Source organism: Ursus americanus, chromosome 9, assembly GCF_024610735.1.
Source record: "Ursus americanus isolate L20-20 chromosome 9, mUrsAme1.1.p, whole genome shotgun sequence".
In the NCBI taxonomy this organism is placed as follows: Eukaryota; Metazoa; Chordata; class Mammalia; order Carnivora; family Ursidae; genus Ursus; species Ursus americanus.
Genome location: NC_142135.1, coordinates 42,318,087 through 42,335,170, shown reverse-complemented (window position 1 = coordinate 42,335,170; position 17,084 = coordinate 42,318,087). Strand labels below are relative to the sequence as shown.

Sequence of the window (17,084 nt, the reverse complement as noted above, 5' to 3'; positions counted from 1 at the left end):
CAAGAAACAAACAAAAACCACTTCAGTTTGGCCTCTCACTGCACCTTGAATGCCAACGCACAAATCTTGTACAACCCATGAAGCAACAGTAATTCCTGTGGCTTCCATTTCTAATGACAGATGAAAATAACATTACTTCCAAGTCCTGCCAATGGCAGAGAGTCCTAGTAAACAGCAGAAGTTTCTACTGCCACCCTGGGTGATGACAAGGTGCTCTCCTTGGTCAAATGCCATAGCCTCTAAGTTCCAAAACAATCCAGCTCCACGTCATTATTAACAATTTCGCAAATTAGGATTAAACTTCCAATAATGTCTAAATTGTGTACAAACTAAAGTATGAAATCGAAGTGTTACTGGTAATATTTGGGCTTTTAAAACCAATAGCAGACTATTTCTTCAGACAATGCTACAGGACAATTTCAGTCTTTCTTATTTAAGAGCTGATTCTTCACCAAATGATAATGTGTCCTTGTTCATTTAAATAAGCTGTTACTTACCAAGTTCTCTCCAAAAAATGGTTTTAAGAAGCCATTTTCTAAATTTCCAAGTGACTTAGGTCCAAACCTTGAGACAATGGGGTACGGCGAATGCCTCGTAAGCACAACCAATCACCACCAAGCTTTAGCTTCTAGCCCCTCACTCCTGTCCCCAAGCACCAAGTCCATCTTGTCCAGCAACCATGAGGTGAAAGCATAAAGGCTATTTTCCTTGAGCAAAACCTGAAATCTTTAGTTCTCACTGCATAAACAGACTCATGCCTTCTTCATTCACCTTTTAAAAAGATACAGTAATAACTAAAATTTCAGACAGTCATTTAAGCTCCAGGATGGCTGTGGGAAAAAAAATGGCTCCCTGTTCTCAGTGCCACTTCTTTACAATGGAGAAGAGTGAGGAGATAATGGTGTTCTATACTGGTTCTATTTTCCAGCCATATGGAGACTAGGAGTGCCTCCCCAACCCCCACCTGCTCAGAATTAATAATTAAGGATTTTTTTTCATGCACCTAACCATGGGAAATTCTTGAAAGCCTACTTCCAGCATCACACATAGACTCGTACATAGGAGAGTTGAGAAGCCTAAGGATCACTGAATCTACCCTTCCTTTTACTTCTGAAGAATTCACCTGAAGGGTGGCATGCATCTGGGGCCACGCGGCAGAATGGTGACTGAACTGGAAGGGGAACCTCAGTTTACCCATTAGTCATGGGGACACACACACACACACACACCAGGTCCTTCTTTTTATAATATATAGTGTTTTACATTACATAACTCCACCTGCAAGCTCCTAATGGTGCGGAATTCCTCTCCTCTTGAGAAATGAAGGAAGTTGGACTTGGCTGAATTGGGAGCTGCATAGATCAAAATACAGCTTGACCAACTGAGATGCGCTGAGACTCAGGGATGAGGGAGACTAGGCAGAAGACAACTCAAGAGTGCCGAAGGAGATCACGAAAGGGAAGAGCCTGATTCCTCATGGCTTCAGCGTAGTGCAGGAAGGTGGTATTCTGATGAGGGAACAGAATTTAGTAATGGAAAAGCCTGGAATGGGAGGTATTGAGGGACACAGACTGGCATACTCTTGGGCGTGTCCAAGGATGTCTGTCAGCAAGTAGCCCCTGTGATTCCTAGGCTGGGGCAAGGGCAAAAGAAAGCAATGGCTGCACAGATCAGGGCTGTTAAGGAGAATATTAAGCCAGGTATTCAGAAAACAAGCCTCTCGTTATTCAAACTCAGGAACAAAGTAGGTAATTAAGTTGGGGAACACAAGGAAATCTTGGTTTTCCATATTGAGGCCAAAGGTCAAGCCAGAAGAGCAGTTATAGCCAGTCTTTGAAATGAAGTGAAATGCTGCTTTATAATTTAGTTAAAACCAGCAACAAGAATGCAGGTGAGGCTGAACGCCAGGCTCATAGTAGGCCTTCAGTAGCTATCAGTTCCTCTTCTCTCTCCCAAGACCAACAACTAGGTGGCAGCCCTTGAAAGCCCAGAGCACACTCAGAAGTGGTCTACGACCCAGCTGCTAAAAGATTAATGAAGCTAGTCAATCACATTCCCTCCGGCACTGAGAGGTGCGGAGACTGTGGGACACACGGGAAATTTCTACATTTGTGTGCTCATTTAACAAGATCCAGATTCTCAAGGCCCTAGTCACCCAAACAGCGATCTGCCTTAGAGAGCTTGACCAATATGAAATCTATAAAACAAACGCCTGCTTAATCCCCTCGTGGATGGCACTGTAAGGTCATCTCTATTAGAACTATCAACGCAGGGGGATTTTTAAAAGTAGGTCTCTCACAGTCCCAGTCCGTGAAAATGTTAGCGGTTCTCAGCAGCATTGACGGTTTAACCTTCACACAGGACGGTCTCGCCTTAGAGCTCAATCGTGGGGCCATACCGCATCACTTCTTAAAGCATGAACATCTTGAGAAGAGTCAAAAGCAGCTTCCCCCCTGCTGACGCCTTATAAAGTACTGAGGCTTCCACGCTCAATGTGGCTTCAGCACAAGACAACTCATTAGGAGATCACGTCCCCAAATGATGGGACTGTGCCCGTGAAATAAACTTTCCTTACAGTACCGATCTGCGATTCAGCACCATTTCTTGAGAGTGGCAAAGTACTTGGTGCTGTACCCGGGGAATCCACCCACACGCTGCCCAGGTCTCTGAAAGCTGTACCAGCACAATATGCCACAATTTGGCTTCGAACTGGAAATTACATTGCTTAAAAGCATTATTCGTTGGCTGGTTACATGCCTGGGATCACAGGGACACACACTCACTACTATTCTACCAACCACCACTTCTTTTCAGTTGGTGGTGCAGAAGAAACATTGCATTTGTTAATATCCATCCTCCTCCTGTGTCCCAATGTCTGTCTTGCCCCTAATCCATCCTGGAGATACTCGGAGTTTAGCTGTGAAGAGTGTGTCTGGCTATTCAAGTGTGAAGCCACAAAGCTACGTAGCCTCCAATTGATCCTAAGCAGTGATCACGTCTCAACCTGGACAAATTACTGTAGCCACAAGTCAACCCAACAGCAATTGTGGATAGAGTCAATATTGAACCTGATCCAAATTTCATCAGTCTTCCTTCTACCTTAATTCTCTACGCCCAGTTTTACATGCATAGCAATGCCATTCATTTTCTTATTAAAGGGATGAAGTATTATTTTTATTACGATTGTTTAAGATGTGTTAGAGTTTTCTTCTTCATTAATACCAGATGATTTACAAAGAACTTGTCTTTCCTGGAAACGTCACTAGTAAAATGCATCCAATTTTTCTCTAATGCAGTGCTTTCCCTGCCCATAAAACTTATTTGATTAGCAGTACTATAGAAGCTAAAGCTTTTGTATGCAGGCACTCAAGCATAATTTAATCATTTTATTTAAGCATGAAAAAAATTATTCTGAAAGCCCTGTTAGGTAAAATATCCCTGATTAGTTTAAACTTACATTTGCAGTATATTAAAGGTGAAATAAATCACAGAATGCTCAGTATGCAACAGAATAGTGTTAACTTTGTTATAATAGTCAGCAGTAAGTTAAAAATTGTAGTATTAGAGAATGCAAGGAGTAGCTATCTCATTTTAAATAACTGTATTTAAACAGATTATTTAAAAATGAATTTTGCTTTGTATGAGCCCTTTTCATATTACCAAGACTGTCACCTATGGAAACCTCTTTCATAGTCAAACAAGATGAGGTCCTAATTGCATAATACCATTTATCTGCTGAGGATAAAAGTGCCAACAAATGAAAATGCACATTAAGCAAGAGATTGTCAGAATAGAAAATTGTCTTTTTTTTTTATTTTTTTATTTTTTTTTGTTTTTTTGTTTTTAAATAACCCACTCACACTAACAAAAGACTGCAGTAGCTTCCAAATTATAGGCTGTTATTTTTAGTGGAAGTAGTTCAATATTCATATTGGAGCAGATGTAGCAGTTTAACAAAACAGCTCTTCAAATCCTGCACAAATTGAAAACAGGAAAACTGATTGCATTTTCTCTTATCACTTTCCTTTTCTGAATTGACACTTTTGGCCTTCTGAAAATTTACACATGGCTTTCATCTCAACAGCACCTGCTGATCAAATAGAAACCTAACATTTTCATGAAAATGGTATAAAGGACTAGTTTTGTTCTAAACACTGCAAAGGGCATCAGTTGCCTACTTGATGGCAACAATTGCTGTGTATAAAGCATATTCATAATAGTTTTATATCTTCATTAAACTTTTTAAAAAATATGTTAAGTCCCTTCTGGTTTTTTTTCCCATACTCACTGTTGTATATCTCAAATTTCTTTGACGCAGTTCTGCCCAATACTTAGTTGTATTATGCAAAGACTATGCAAAATATATAAAAGGAAAGATTACACTAAGAAGATAAGGACAATACTTACTATTTCCTCTGCCTCTGCTTGGAATATACACGTATTACTGTCTATGCATGTCTACGGGCATAAAACACATACATCCCATTTTCGTTGTCCACCCACCAGAAGAACACAAGAAACAAAAACGTCCAAGTCAGGCCCTATTTTGGTAGGGGCCTTACACGTTCTTTTGACCAGATATAGCTTCAGCAGGTGCTTTCATGTCTGAGTACCCCGGACTGGGGAAGAACAGTTCTCACCCAAGCACAAGCTGGTAAACACCTAAATGATGTGACCAACCACTCCCTGCAGACACCTCTGGAGGACGTAAAGATAAATCTTGAAAATGGGTATTCTTCTATGTAACATGCGCAAGATGAATAGCGAGGATGCTTCCCAGATTTTTCAATAAAAGCGCTCCACGTATTTCTCCGTAACGACCAATTCTGGGTAAAATTAAACACGCTCCTAAGACATGCTACCTCTAGTTTCTTAGCCAACACAGCTCTACCCCTTCCGAAGGATTCCAGGCTGTCCATTCCCATTCTGCCTGGGGGATAAGGTAACCTGAAGGCAGAAATGACATACAGTAATATATGTGCCACTCGGGCCAGTTGGTCTGTGAATTTCAGTGTTTCATCATGCTCACTGAGGCAACAGCAAACCTGAAATGTCAATATGTTCAGTCAATGGAAGTGAAATAATGGGACTCTATTGTCTTACCCAATCGATCTGCCGCTGTCAACAAGGAAACATGCCCCCCCCAGCTTTAAACAAATTTTAATTAGGCTTTTAGTTACTGGATCATATTTACCTATGAAAACACCTATCTTGACGGTGTATACGAGGCAAACCAAAATTTTTTTTCACTTTTATCCGTTTTAAGACCATTACAAAGTTGACACTGTAATTTTTTGAAATACACTCATGAGTCAATAAAACATTTCTTTTTTTTACTCTTCTTTTTTAAAACCCACTCCAAGGAAAAATTCCGTGTTTCAAATCCAAAACACAAGTCTACCTAACGGCGTCAGAACAATGTTTTTTTCTCTAAACCATGCTGAAACCATACTACCAAATCGACTAACTGCATATTAAAAGTAGTCTTCATTTGCTTTTCTCATTCATTCAAGTCCCACCGTTTGTATCAGTTCAACACCCATTCCAAACAAGTCACACAAAACCCAGCACGAATGATCAATTCCAAAAGCCACTACCCTTTCTGCTCAGTTTATCAATCCGAAACACAAGAGGTAAATGAAACTCCTGTTAAAATAAGGGAGATGGTGCTGAGAAGGGCAGGGGGTGGGGGATGAAGAGGAAAGAAGACATTCCAGTCATTCAATTTCACCTAAGTTCTATGGCCCTTCCCTGCACCAGGAGAGAGACAGGCTCACCTTAAAATAAAAATTAAAATAAACTAATCAAGTTGTTAAGCAGCTTTTTCTCGTCCCTCTTCATCTAGAGGCTTCAGCATTCAGTCAATAAATAATCTATTGTTCCCCCTTTATCGAGTCTCTTTAAACCTATTCAGACTGGCAAAACTAAACCCAATTAAAGATAAGGCCCTCCGGTAATCTCACCTCGGTGAGTCCTGTCTGGATAGCAGAGGTGATGGGAGATAGCGTCCAGGCCAGGACTGATGCCTCCTCCTCACCCCGCACAACAAAAGGCAGATTTCTCTTTCTCCCTCTGCTAATCTTTAAATGTAAATTCTCTCCGCCAGCTAAGAGGAGCGACAGATAACATGTTACATCTTCACTTCTCCTGGTCTTATCGACTTCTGAATCATTTGGAAAGGGAGAGAGGGAAAGAGAAAAGCAGCTTCCCCGCTCCCCCCACCCCCCCACCCCTCCTTCCTCCCCGCTCGCCTCCCCTCCCCGTTCACGGAGATTACCTTCTGGCAAAGGAGCGCAGGAGAGGCGGCCGCAGCCGAGGCGGCACCCAGACCGCGGCTTTGTATTCATTAAACACACATCGGAGCTTATCAGAAGTAAAAGGCTTGTCAGGATGGCACATTGTGTGTGAGTGAGTGTGTGAGCGCAGGAGGGAGAGGAGAGAAGCCAACGTGCATCAGGGTGATTACAATATCAGCAGGGCCCAGATGGAGGCAGGAAAATAAACAGAGGGTGCGTGTGAGACGGAGCGCGAGAGGGAGGAAAAGTGGGAGAGAGAGAGGGAGAGGGAAGAGGCACAGGCTGGAGGGAAGAAACCGAAAGGGATGAAAAAGGTGGGGGCTCGGGCCCCAGGAGGGGGGCAGCAAGTGGGTGCGAGGTACCCCAAAGCTGGCTAAGGGTGACGGCGGGGGGGCTGGGGGCTGCTTACATCCCTCAAACTGCCCCTCCTCCAAGAAAAGGGGAGGAATCCAGACTAGCCAACTGCATTTCCCTGTTTCAGGGCCAGACTGAACATTTTGGAGGTTCTGTCAAGGTCAGAAGGGATCAAGAGCTCCCTTTTTGGCAGAGCATAACAATAAGACATTCACCATCTCACCTCCAGCCCAATGGCCACAATTTGCAAAACAAACCCATTTGAGCCCTCACAGCTGTTACCAGTCTTCTTCCAGACCAACCTCCAGTGGAAGTTCTTGTCCCTCTCTTCGCTGGCCCCAATAACCCAAGATTCCACCCCTCCCCAACCCACACCAACAGATAGAAAATTTCTTTCCCTGGGCTTGAAAGTGTCCCAGAAGACTTGTGCTGCCAGCATCACTGTGATAAGAAGGACCACTTGTGATTGGTAGCTACAGGTGACTCTTCCACACCTGCTCCATCTCCAGAAATCGTGTTGGGGGAGGGGGCTCCCTATGTGTACATCTGAGAGTCTGTTTTGGAGGTGGGAATTTGAAATTGAGGCAATCAATCTCGGCCTGAGCTGCTTCACAGCTCCTCACCCACCCAGAGCCCGAGAATCAATCAGAAAACAAGCAAGGGCTAATGTGCCTCAGTCAGCGCAGAGTTCATCCTCTACCCCATCACGGTCAGGAGGGAGATACACCTGAGTGGCCCCAGAGGAGCCCCTGTTCACTTTTAAATGTGCCCATCAGACAATCGGAACATCTGATCAGATCCTTAATGGAGTGCAGATAATGCAGCAAAGAAAGTTATTTTATTGGGGGAAGGGGGAGTTTTTGGTTGTGTTGTATTTCAAAGCACTGGAGCTTGGTTAAGAAGCTCTCACTGCAGAATGAAGAGCAAGTTCAGAACGAGGTAGCCAATAAACTGCATAATTGTTCATGACCTACACTGTAGCCCCAGCCGCAGTGGAACTTTGGGTCATAACATGGTTTATGCATGGGTCTTGGTAAGGGACAAAATGGTAGAGGGGAGGGAAGCCTAAGGCTAGTTAATAGAGAAAAAGACAAGAAGGAAGAGAGTCTCTTAGAGACAAGTTTGATGAGAGGCATTGTTTAATCAAACACCCCCCTCCAAAACACTTAACCAAAAAACAGTTTTATGGGTAGTGGACTCCCCACCCCCAACCCCAACCCCATGCTCCCACGCCAAGAAGAGAATTCAGAAAAATTTGATAGGTAAGGCAGAATGAAAATAAGCTGGACAGGGGTGGGGGAAGGGCATGTGTGAAAAATCTTGTCATGCAATGAATGTCAGATAAAAAGGGGTCTGCCACAATCCTCCAGTAATCCAATAATGTGGAAAACCTCGTGGTATCACTGAGACGAGAACGAGGTAATATTTCTCCATAAATCTTCAAAAAGTGGCCAGGTTCAATAGTGAGAGAGGGGTGCAAGGGTAAGAAGTAAGCCATTTGGCAGGGCACATTACAAAATCACGTGAACTTTAAATGGGTGAAAATCGGCCATTCTAACATGTTTTAAATTTAATAACGGATTTCTAGAGTATCATTTTAGTTCTCATAAAAGCTCACCTTTCACCTTTTCTCTAGCTGTTATAGAAAACTGCATTCAGAATAACCAGATGCAATCACACATACCTTCCTCTTTATTACATTTCAGTTAGATCAATTTGGACACAGGCTACATGCAAATGCCTGTAAATCCAACACAACTCCAGGAAGAAAAAAATACAACTTACAAATGCTTACTGATTTTTCCATTATAAGCTCTTTGGGGGGAAAAATGCTATTTAAATAAATAAAACAATGCACTACTACTTTCAAACCCAGAAAAGGCTTACATTTTTCTTTTGAAAGCATCCAAACACTAAAGGCATGAAAAAAACTGTGCAAAAGCTAATCTGTCAATGTTCTTATTTTGCAAATGCACAGTATTTCTATTACTACCTTGTTTGTTCATTGACTTTTGGCTCACAGTTCTAGAAAAGATCAACCAATTCTCAAATGGGAAGAATCCATGACTCTCTTCCAAAGCAAACACTTTGCTGCAAAGCTTTCAATTTAAAAAAAAAAAAAAAAGAAAAGCACAATAATCAAGAAGTATAATCACAGAATAAGTGTACAACAGAAAGTGGTTTCAATAATCACAGCTGTCTTAAAGTCCAAGCTGGAGACTAGAAATCTTAATTTCAACTAGTTCTTTTCTTAATAATAGGTTACCTTCCTATAAAAGCAAGAAGTCCATCTGCCCCAGGCAGATAAGTTTTGAAGCATTAATTCAGATAAAAATCTAGCATTTTCTTTCTTTCTTTGAGTATGTGAATTCTAGTGTGCTATAATGTGAGAATTCCAACATATGACCATTATGGCATAATATCTCATTGCTCAGCTTGTCATTATTTCATTTGTAATTCTTATGTTAATTATGTTCATAATTACTATAAACAGATGTGGTAGACATTCATGTGACCTTTTATTGCAGAATGCATTCCTCACTCGTTTTGCTTTAATTTCTCATGGATGTGAAACTGAAATGCAGAAAAAAGAAAAAAGCTTTCTAATTTTCTAATGTTTTATGTGCCTAAAACAAAACCTACCTTCTACTTCATCTGCATTTCAAAATATTAGAATATTCTTAACATTTAAGCTGCTTTACAGCATTTTCAGTTGCACACTGAACCTCACTGCTGCTCACTAAATTGTAGCTATGGATGTCAAACAAAGGCTAGCATCCCTGTCTAAGTTGTTTGTCTTTTTTTTTTTAATATCAAAGGTTAATGCAGCAGAATTGTGCTTCAAAACCAAGTGCCTAACAGCTACATACCGATTTATTCACTCATAACTCAACCATCACCCTCTTTACATAAAACACATTTACAATAAAATCAGTATGGATTTCATTAGCTGAAAACCTCCTCGAATTTCATTTCTTTGGCCCTAATCTATAATTAGTGTGGACAGACAGGTGCAAACCCTTCTCTTCTACAGATGGCTACTGGAAATGGTGCAAAGTAGCTCCTTCTGTTTAAACAACACAGAGATAACCTGCTCTGTCTTATCACTTACAATTACCTCCATTAAACTGAACTAATGTTTGCTTTAATAAAATGTTCACTGTTCTTTAAACATTATTTAGGAACTCTTATATTAATGGCTGTAAAAAAGTGAAGTTGGAAGGTGTCTCTTTGGGTAATAATAACTTATTCTGGATAAAATGTTCCCACTGATGGATAACACCAGGTTCACAAAGCTGTTTTAGTAGAGTTAACGTTTGTTCATTATTTTGGGGTCAAATATGATATTTTTAAATAAATAGTGTCAAATATGATTTTTTAAAAGGCACTTCGGTGCCAATTGAACCAGTGTGGGGGGAGACATTTTTTCTGAAGTTTAGAAGTGTAAAGGTTTAATTTTTTTTTATAGATTTTATCTTGTTACTGAAGTATAGAACTCTTAAAGTCCTAGACTGCTTTCAAAGGCTATTTATGTTCACTTCTTTTTATGTGTTTGTTTAACTTCTGATAGATTATCCTGAAAGTTGTAGGACTTCATCATTTTTAAGCCACATTTAAAAAAATTAACTATGAATGTAAGTGCACTCTGTAAACACATGGTTAAAAATAAATAACTTCTATAAAGCCAGAGATCACTTCTCCCTGCTTCTGCTATCTATAAAGTCTGTGGGTCACTGCATGAGGAATAAGGTGTCCATAAAACAAAGAACTTTTAAGTGCCCAAACAGCAACAAATAAATAGCTTTTCTCACTGAACTTACATAACTTACAGTAATAGACTCCAGTAAAATGCAACTGACTCGTTTTTTTTCACATGCAAATCCTGCAGGTGCCAATTTTTCAGACTGCTTTGCTATGAAGAGCTATGTTGCCTGCATAAAACCTCAATGAAGAAGGCTTTGCATTCAGTGCCTGTCAGCTGATGTTCATATCAAAGAAGTGAGAAACAGGATTTGACAGTGAAGAATGTCCTAAACTGACAACCACTGGCCACCATTCCTATTGGAAGCATTTCTTTCTCGTGATCCCTTTTCAATGTTTAAAAAAAAAAAAAAAAAGTGAGTCTTTTTTTGGCTAAGCTTCTATTTTCCAATAAAATAAATGATAATAGCACCTTACATTTGTGTACTTCCTTGCAATTTTGAAGTGCTCTTTTATCTACAAACACTAAGACTAACACCCTCGATGGGAGAGCTCATCATCAAAAACTAGCATCAAGAGCAATATTTCACTTTTCTTCAGGAAGGAAAAATTGTAAAAGTCTTTAAAAGCTGCGGTCCTCTAGCTGCAACACACACCGTCCTACTCCCTCCGGCAACTTGCAACTGAATAGGGCAGTCTGCATTGTATTGCAAGTATAATGCCCCTTCTTAGGAAAGTCCTTGAAGAATCATTTTAAAAATCAAATTAACAGCAAATATTAGTGGGTCACAGAGACTAAGTCTACAAAGGAAAATATCATTTCAAAGACTTCTGGTCTGCTTTGAGTTGTCCAAACATTAAGGACAAAACAGACCATTTCCCCCCACAGCTTCTATTAGGTATGAACTGGACACTGGAGAAGCTACATACATACTCAAATTCTCCCACTCAGTATTTAGATTTTCAAAGAAAGTGCTGTCTAAATGGTTTACAACAAAATTACTAATGCTTAAACAAAGACTTCTAATATAAAGTTCTTCTCTTAGTAGAAGTCTTAGATAAAGTCAGTATTTAATAGGCACCCAGAATGAGCTGGATTCCTGGGTTGGATTGGGTTGGATTTTTCTCTTTTGAAAGAATAAACTGAAGAAATATCAAATGTGAAATACAGTACAAGTAAAGCAATGACAGACTTAACTTCCTCAGCATCCCTCCTGGCTGCAAGAAAAGCCTGGGTCAAACTAAGATTCCCTGATGAATATTGGGTGAGATTGTCAGACCTCCCTTAAAAAATAAAAATCACTAAAAAGAAAGAAAAGGGAAAAAAAAAAAGAAATCAGACCTCCCTATGTGATTTGAAAGCCCCCATAATGTTAATACTAAATTAGACTTTAAGGACAGAATTATGGATTTGCTTCTGGTCGCCCGCATCACAGCTGACATAAACACCCAGGTTGGGGCTATGATGGTTTAAGAAACAATAGTGTTTGTTGACCTTTTCTAGGGAACTGTGTGACAGGAGAAACTGGGCACAACAGAAGACTCACATGGTCAAGGCAAAACACTGCAATAAACTAAAAGGAGGCCCCAACACTAACAAGCCGTTTATCACAGAGACGCTGGTCAATTTGTATTCTGGTGAGTGTGGACTCACTGGGCACAGACCCAGTTCCACTCCTATTCTATGCAAAGGGAGGGGTATGATAATAAAAGCCACTGAGTGCACTTAAAAACCGTACAGATGTTTAAAAGGAGACTAGAAGAGGGAGGAGAAAAAAAAGAAAAAAACCCTGTAAAACAGATTTCAGTTCACACAGAAGGTAGAAAGAAAATGCTTTGGTCAGCAACCCGACCTTTATCAGGGGATAAATCAATTTGCAGCAGCTGTGGACAGCCATTTATACACAGGCCCTGGGCAGACTAATTAAGGGAAGCGAAGTTAAAAATTCAAGGGGGCTCAGAGTTCCATTAAGCACATGAAGTTGGTCTGAAGTAGCCTCTCCAGCTCTCCTGGTCCTCGCTCCCTCGCCCTGGCCTCGGTGACTGGTCTGCAGGACCTCCTCCACGAGGAGTGCGAGCTACTCCTTAAAGCGACATTCTGCAGGTTCCCTGAGGAAACAGCTGCCAGGACCGGGCACGCTGGGATTTGAGGTGCCCCATCTCGGAGGAAAAAAAACAAAAAAAACTATGCTCTAAAGATTTCTATCCCACGCTCTGCGAGGAATAAGGAGACCAAGGGCTGCAAAAGCTCCCCAGTGGAACCCTGAAACTGAAAGGCGGGGGGGGGGGGGCAGTGAGGGGGGAGTCTGGATACTATTTTTAGTACCAGTCTTGGTTCACATCCTACTTTCCGGCATCGTAGTACTCAAACTTTTCCAAGGGTTGACCGCCCTTACAAAAAAAAAAAAAAAAAAAAAAAAAAATTTCATAAAATGCATTTAAGCGCTCTGAGCCGACACAACCGTTTTTGCTTAAGGTGTCCTGGCCAGAGCAAGGTCCGCTCCGGGAGAGTGGTCTGGGTGCGCCAACCCACCCAGGACTTTAAGGTTCGCAGAGGGTGGTGGGCGGCGGGGCCCGGGGGCTTCACCAGACGGTCTTCTGGAAAACGAAAGGAATTCCGCGGACGTGGCTCCCCGTCTGGGCTCTGCGGAGCAAGAGCTACCGAGCATAAGGCTCTGCTTTCCGCTCGGGAGCCGCGAGCGCCGAGTCGGGGCTGCAAGGGGAACCCCCAAAAGGCAGAGTAGCGGGACCCCGAGCGGAGGTCAAGGCAGGTGCGACGCTGCCCAACTACCGCCGGAGGTGAAGTCCTGGACCCGTCCTGGGTTAGAGACGCCCGGTCGGGAGACTTCGCCCGCCCGGGGCTTCCCGCTCGGGCACCCCAAACGCCCAGGAGTAATGGAGAAAGTTCGCAGGCGGGCGCAGAGCGCCTAGATGCCGCTAAGAGGACCCGGACCCCAGTCGCAGCCGGGTCTCCAAGTTAACATTTCGCCTCTCCTGCTCCTAGAGCTAAGTTTTCCACCATCGAAACGTGCCTTTCCCTTCCATTTAAAAACAAAACAAAACCAAACCCCCGATGCGGGTTTAGGGCCACCTGCCAAACGCACCTTAGCCACCTTGACCAGTTGTTCTGTCGGAGGATGGGGGGTGGGAACTACGCACCATCTTTCTGCTCACATACCGCGATGATAGAGAGGAAAGAAAAAAATATTTGCAAAAAACAGCGCGGGGAATCTAGGAGTGAAAATTGCATCCTTAGCTGACCCGTGAAGTTCAGTGTCATCTTATACTGGAGTCACCCGTGATGTTCCTCTCGGCCCTGGTGCGGTAGTCCTACCCTATTTGAGTGACAAGTACAGACTGCAGCCTCTCGGCCGAACAATCCAAATGAAGATGACGGTCATCAGAATAATAATTAACAGTAATAGCCAGGGGCCAGTCCCCGCTGCCCGCCCGCCGGCCCAGCCCTCCCGCGGGCACTTACACTGCACAGGGCTGGAGAGTCCCACCATCCGCCACGGGGTCCGAGCTGCAAATAAAACTTCCCGTCGTCTCGACCGGCCGGCGGGGCGAGGGGGCGAGGGCGCGGCGCGCCTTCCCCCGCGAGGCCAGAGTGTCCGCCGCCACTCGCCCACGCGCGCTCACCACGAGGCCGCGGAGTCGCCGGCGGAGCGCCCGCGGCCGCCCGGCGCTGCGCACTGCGAGCTGCGGTGCAAAAAGCCCGGGGTCGGGGACGCCAGCCAAACGCAGCCTCCACGCAGAGCCCAAGACTTGCGGAGCTCCGCTCCCCTCCTCCCGCCTCCCTCCCTCCGCTTTTCTGTTGTTGCTGCTGTGGCAGACAAATGTGATGTGGGGCGCAGGGAATTGCCACTGTCACAGGCGGCGTCTGCGTCTGCCTCGCCCGCCCTCGCTCACTGTCGAGGAAGGCGACGCATTTATCTGCAGGGCGGCCGGGCGTCCGCCGGGGAGCAGGAGCGCCGCGCGCTGTGCGCAGAGAGCGCCCGCACCAGGCCGGCTCCGGCGCGCGCCCGCGCCCGGGGCGCCGCGGCCGCTCGGGAGGGAGGCGGCGGCGCGGCCGCTACCAGGTGCAGGGGGGAGGGCCCGCGGCGGGGCGGGGGGGGAGGTGGAGGTGGGAGACATCTGTGTCGTGCAGGGGTCACAGAGGTCAAGTATATGTTAACAATGGGCAGGCCCCGCTCGCTAGGGCGCGCGGGCGGGCGGCCTCCCTCCCAGCCTCGCCCTCTCCCGTGCAGGCTGGACGTGGGGCTGGCTCCCTAATGATGCCTTCCCGGGCCGCCTGCTCTCCGGCGGCCCGAGTGCCCTGCAGTAACCCAAGACGACCACTTTCCCCGGCCATCTGGAGCGCTCCTGGCTGCCCTGCCTGTGTCTCATCACTGGCTGGAGAGACAGCTCTGCTAGAAATCAAGCCACTCTCAGATCTCCTCTCTAATCCCCTTCTGTTAGCTGATTTCCAGACTGACTATTTGCTTTCGCATTAGATAATAGCCTTAGAGAAAACAATTATCATTTTCTTTTTTTTCTCTTTGTTTTTCTACTTCTCCCATAGTATACCGTTTAGAGGGGCCTCTTTCTATCTCACGTTTTCGTGGGATGTGTCCCCCTCCCCCCAGACATTAATATCTATACTTTAGGGGGAGGGGGGAGAGTCCCAGAGGAAAAGATAGGGTGAAAGAATTTCAGATATTTCCAGAGTAAATAAATAATCTCGCAGTGAACAGGGCTGACAATTTGTTTGTACAGAGCAAAAAAGGACTTGAATAATAATGAAAATATTAATATGTAGGTCAAATATGATCAGATAATGGCTTGCAATAAGTAAAATGAAATCTTTTAAAATTACTATGGAACGGTGCCACTACTGCAAATGTTATTATATTTAATGCAACAATTTGAAATCCTACCCTAAACCGTGTTCTTTTCCCAACTGGCCTAAATCAATGCAAATTGTCCTCTCTGCATGTTTCTAAATTTCATCTTTACAAAGGAAAAAAGTGCTTAAGGTAGAGTCAGAGTCGGCCTGATGCAGTGGGAACTGATGAGACATTCCTAGATTTTATTTTTTAAAGTGGTGCTTCAAATGTGTAATAGTGAGTAATATCCCTTCCCCCATCCTTTTAAACCCAGCTGGAGCTTCCAATTCTGGAGTCTTTTTAGACTCTACTAATTTTTAGCAATTCATTTCCAGAAAACACTCATTGTACATTCTGCCCTCTCCTTGGGACATTTGACTAATGAATTATAATGGATTAATGAATTGTAATGTTAAGTCTTGATATTTGATATTATGATGCTGTTAATTTGAATCTCAAATTTTATCAAGTCTTACATTCTATAGTAACTTCTGTATTACAGCTTTTTGTGTGCTCCTTGCAAATCTTAACACCATTAATAATCTTAAGATATAAGATGTATAGACACTACTGCATAATACCTTTGTGTAGAAAATTATGTCAAAGCTTACTTATATTTTCTTTAAAGAGGCAAAAACGTGCTGATATTATCCTCTTACTCGTATTATTATTTCTTCTGCCCCCTAAATTGAAAACGAACGAAGGAACTATACATATATCCTTATTTAAAATTAATAAAATGACCTCTGAATCAGGAATGGTTCTTGTGAAACAATGCTACTTCTAGAATCATATTTTAAAATTTAGAATTAGAGTAAATCAACAAGTTCTAGGATGTAGGGGAAATAAAATATACATATCATGCCACATTTTTCTTCCTCCTATAAATTGTGCCATTGTAGGTGTGAAATTATAATAGAAATGTTAAACGTCAAAATCAATGGACAGTAAGTCACAGGAAATCAAAATGGAGTTTTACATTTCCAGGCTATATTCACAACACCAGGGCATATATTTAAATCACATTTTATAAGATTCTACAAATCTTACAGGATCTTCCTTTTTGCCAGTCATACTTCTGGAAAAATAATAATCATGGTTCTAGTTATATTTCTTTTGTAAAGAAATACCAATGTTTTCTACTCAATTTGGCTTTACATCAGGTAGAATATATCACTAAATCTGAGATTCCTTTTTTTTTTAATTCTGATAATAGCAGCTGACGAACATACATCCTTGAGCTGATGTAGAATGACTGATTATATTCCTTAATCCCACTTTCCACCCCCTTTACAAGCCTGTGTCCTACAAACTGTAAAACATATTTTTATGGAGGGTTTATCCTTGTATTATCTCCAAATTCCTTTATTTCGAGCAAATAAGTAACTATAGGGACCAACTCAAGCATGAGATGATTCTTGAATTGCAAAATCTAGGAAAATAAAACATATTAAATGAAAAGGAAGGCGTTCATTGATATTTGTGATAGAAGGGTATGAATAACCTGAAAACAGTACAGGTCCACAAAATATTTGCCTACTCTAGCCTTGGGGCAAGGAATACACGTGACATAACACCCATAACACAAGAAACTATTAATTGATACATTTTTTAAAACCAACCTAAGGAGATAGGTATCAGTGGTAAGTCTTCCTATCTACCACTCACAAGAGATACCAAGTTTCTGTACTTTCAAGACTGTTTAATTTACTGCCCCTCCCAAAATCATAAAAATAAATTAAAAAAAAAAGAGGAGATTGTTTAGAAAAACAGGCACCCTAATGAAACCATTAAATTGAAAAATAAAATACACAATAATGTGTTAAACTGTAAAAAAGTCCTTACCAGCAATTTTCTTTTTCTC

At 42.6% G+C, this 17,084-nt stretch overlaps 1 protein-coding gene across 2 annotated transcripts in view; it reads right to left on the bottom strand.

Moving 5' to 3' along the window:
• The window catches only part of RUNX1T1 (RUNX1 partner transcriptional co-repressor 1), a 135,558-nt gene extending 121,253 nt beyond the window's left edge, over positions 1-14,305 (bottom strand). The window contains exon 1 of one of the 2 annotated variants that reach the window (XM_045805983.2): positions 13,834-14,305. Coding sequence is in view for 1 of the 2 variants with exons in the window: in XM_045805984.2 (XP_045661940.1) it covers positions 13,834-13,861 (28 nt within the window). In the remaining variant the exon portion in view is untranslated. The remainder of the gene's footprint in view (positions 1-13,833) is intronic. The other variant, XM_045805984.2, reaches the window with a different exon arrangement.
• Between the last annotated feature and the right edge of the window lie 2,779 nt (positions 14,306-17,084).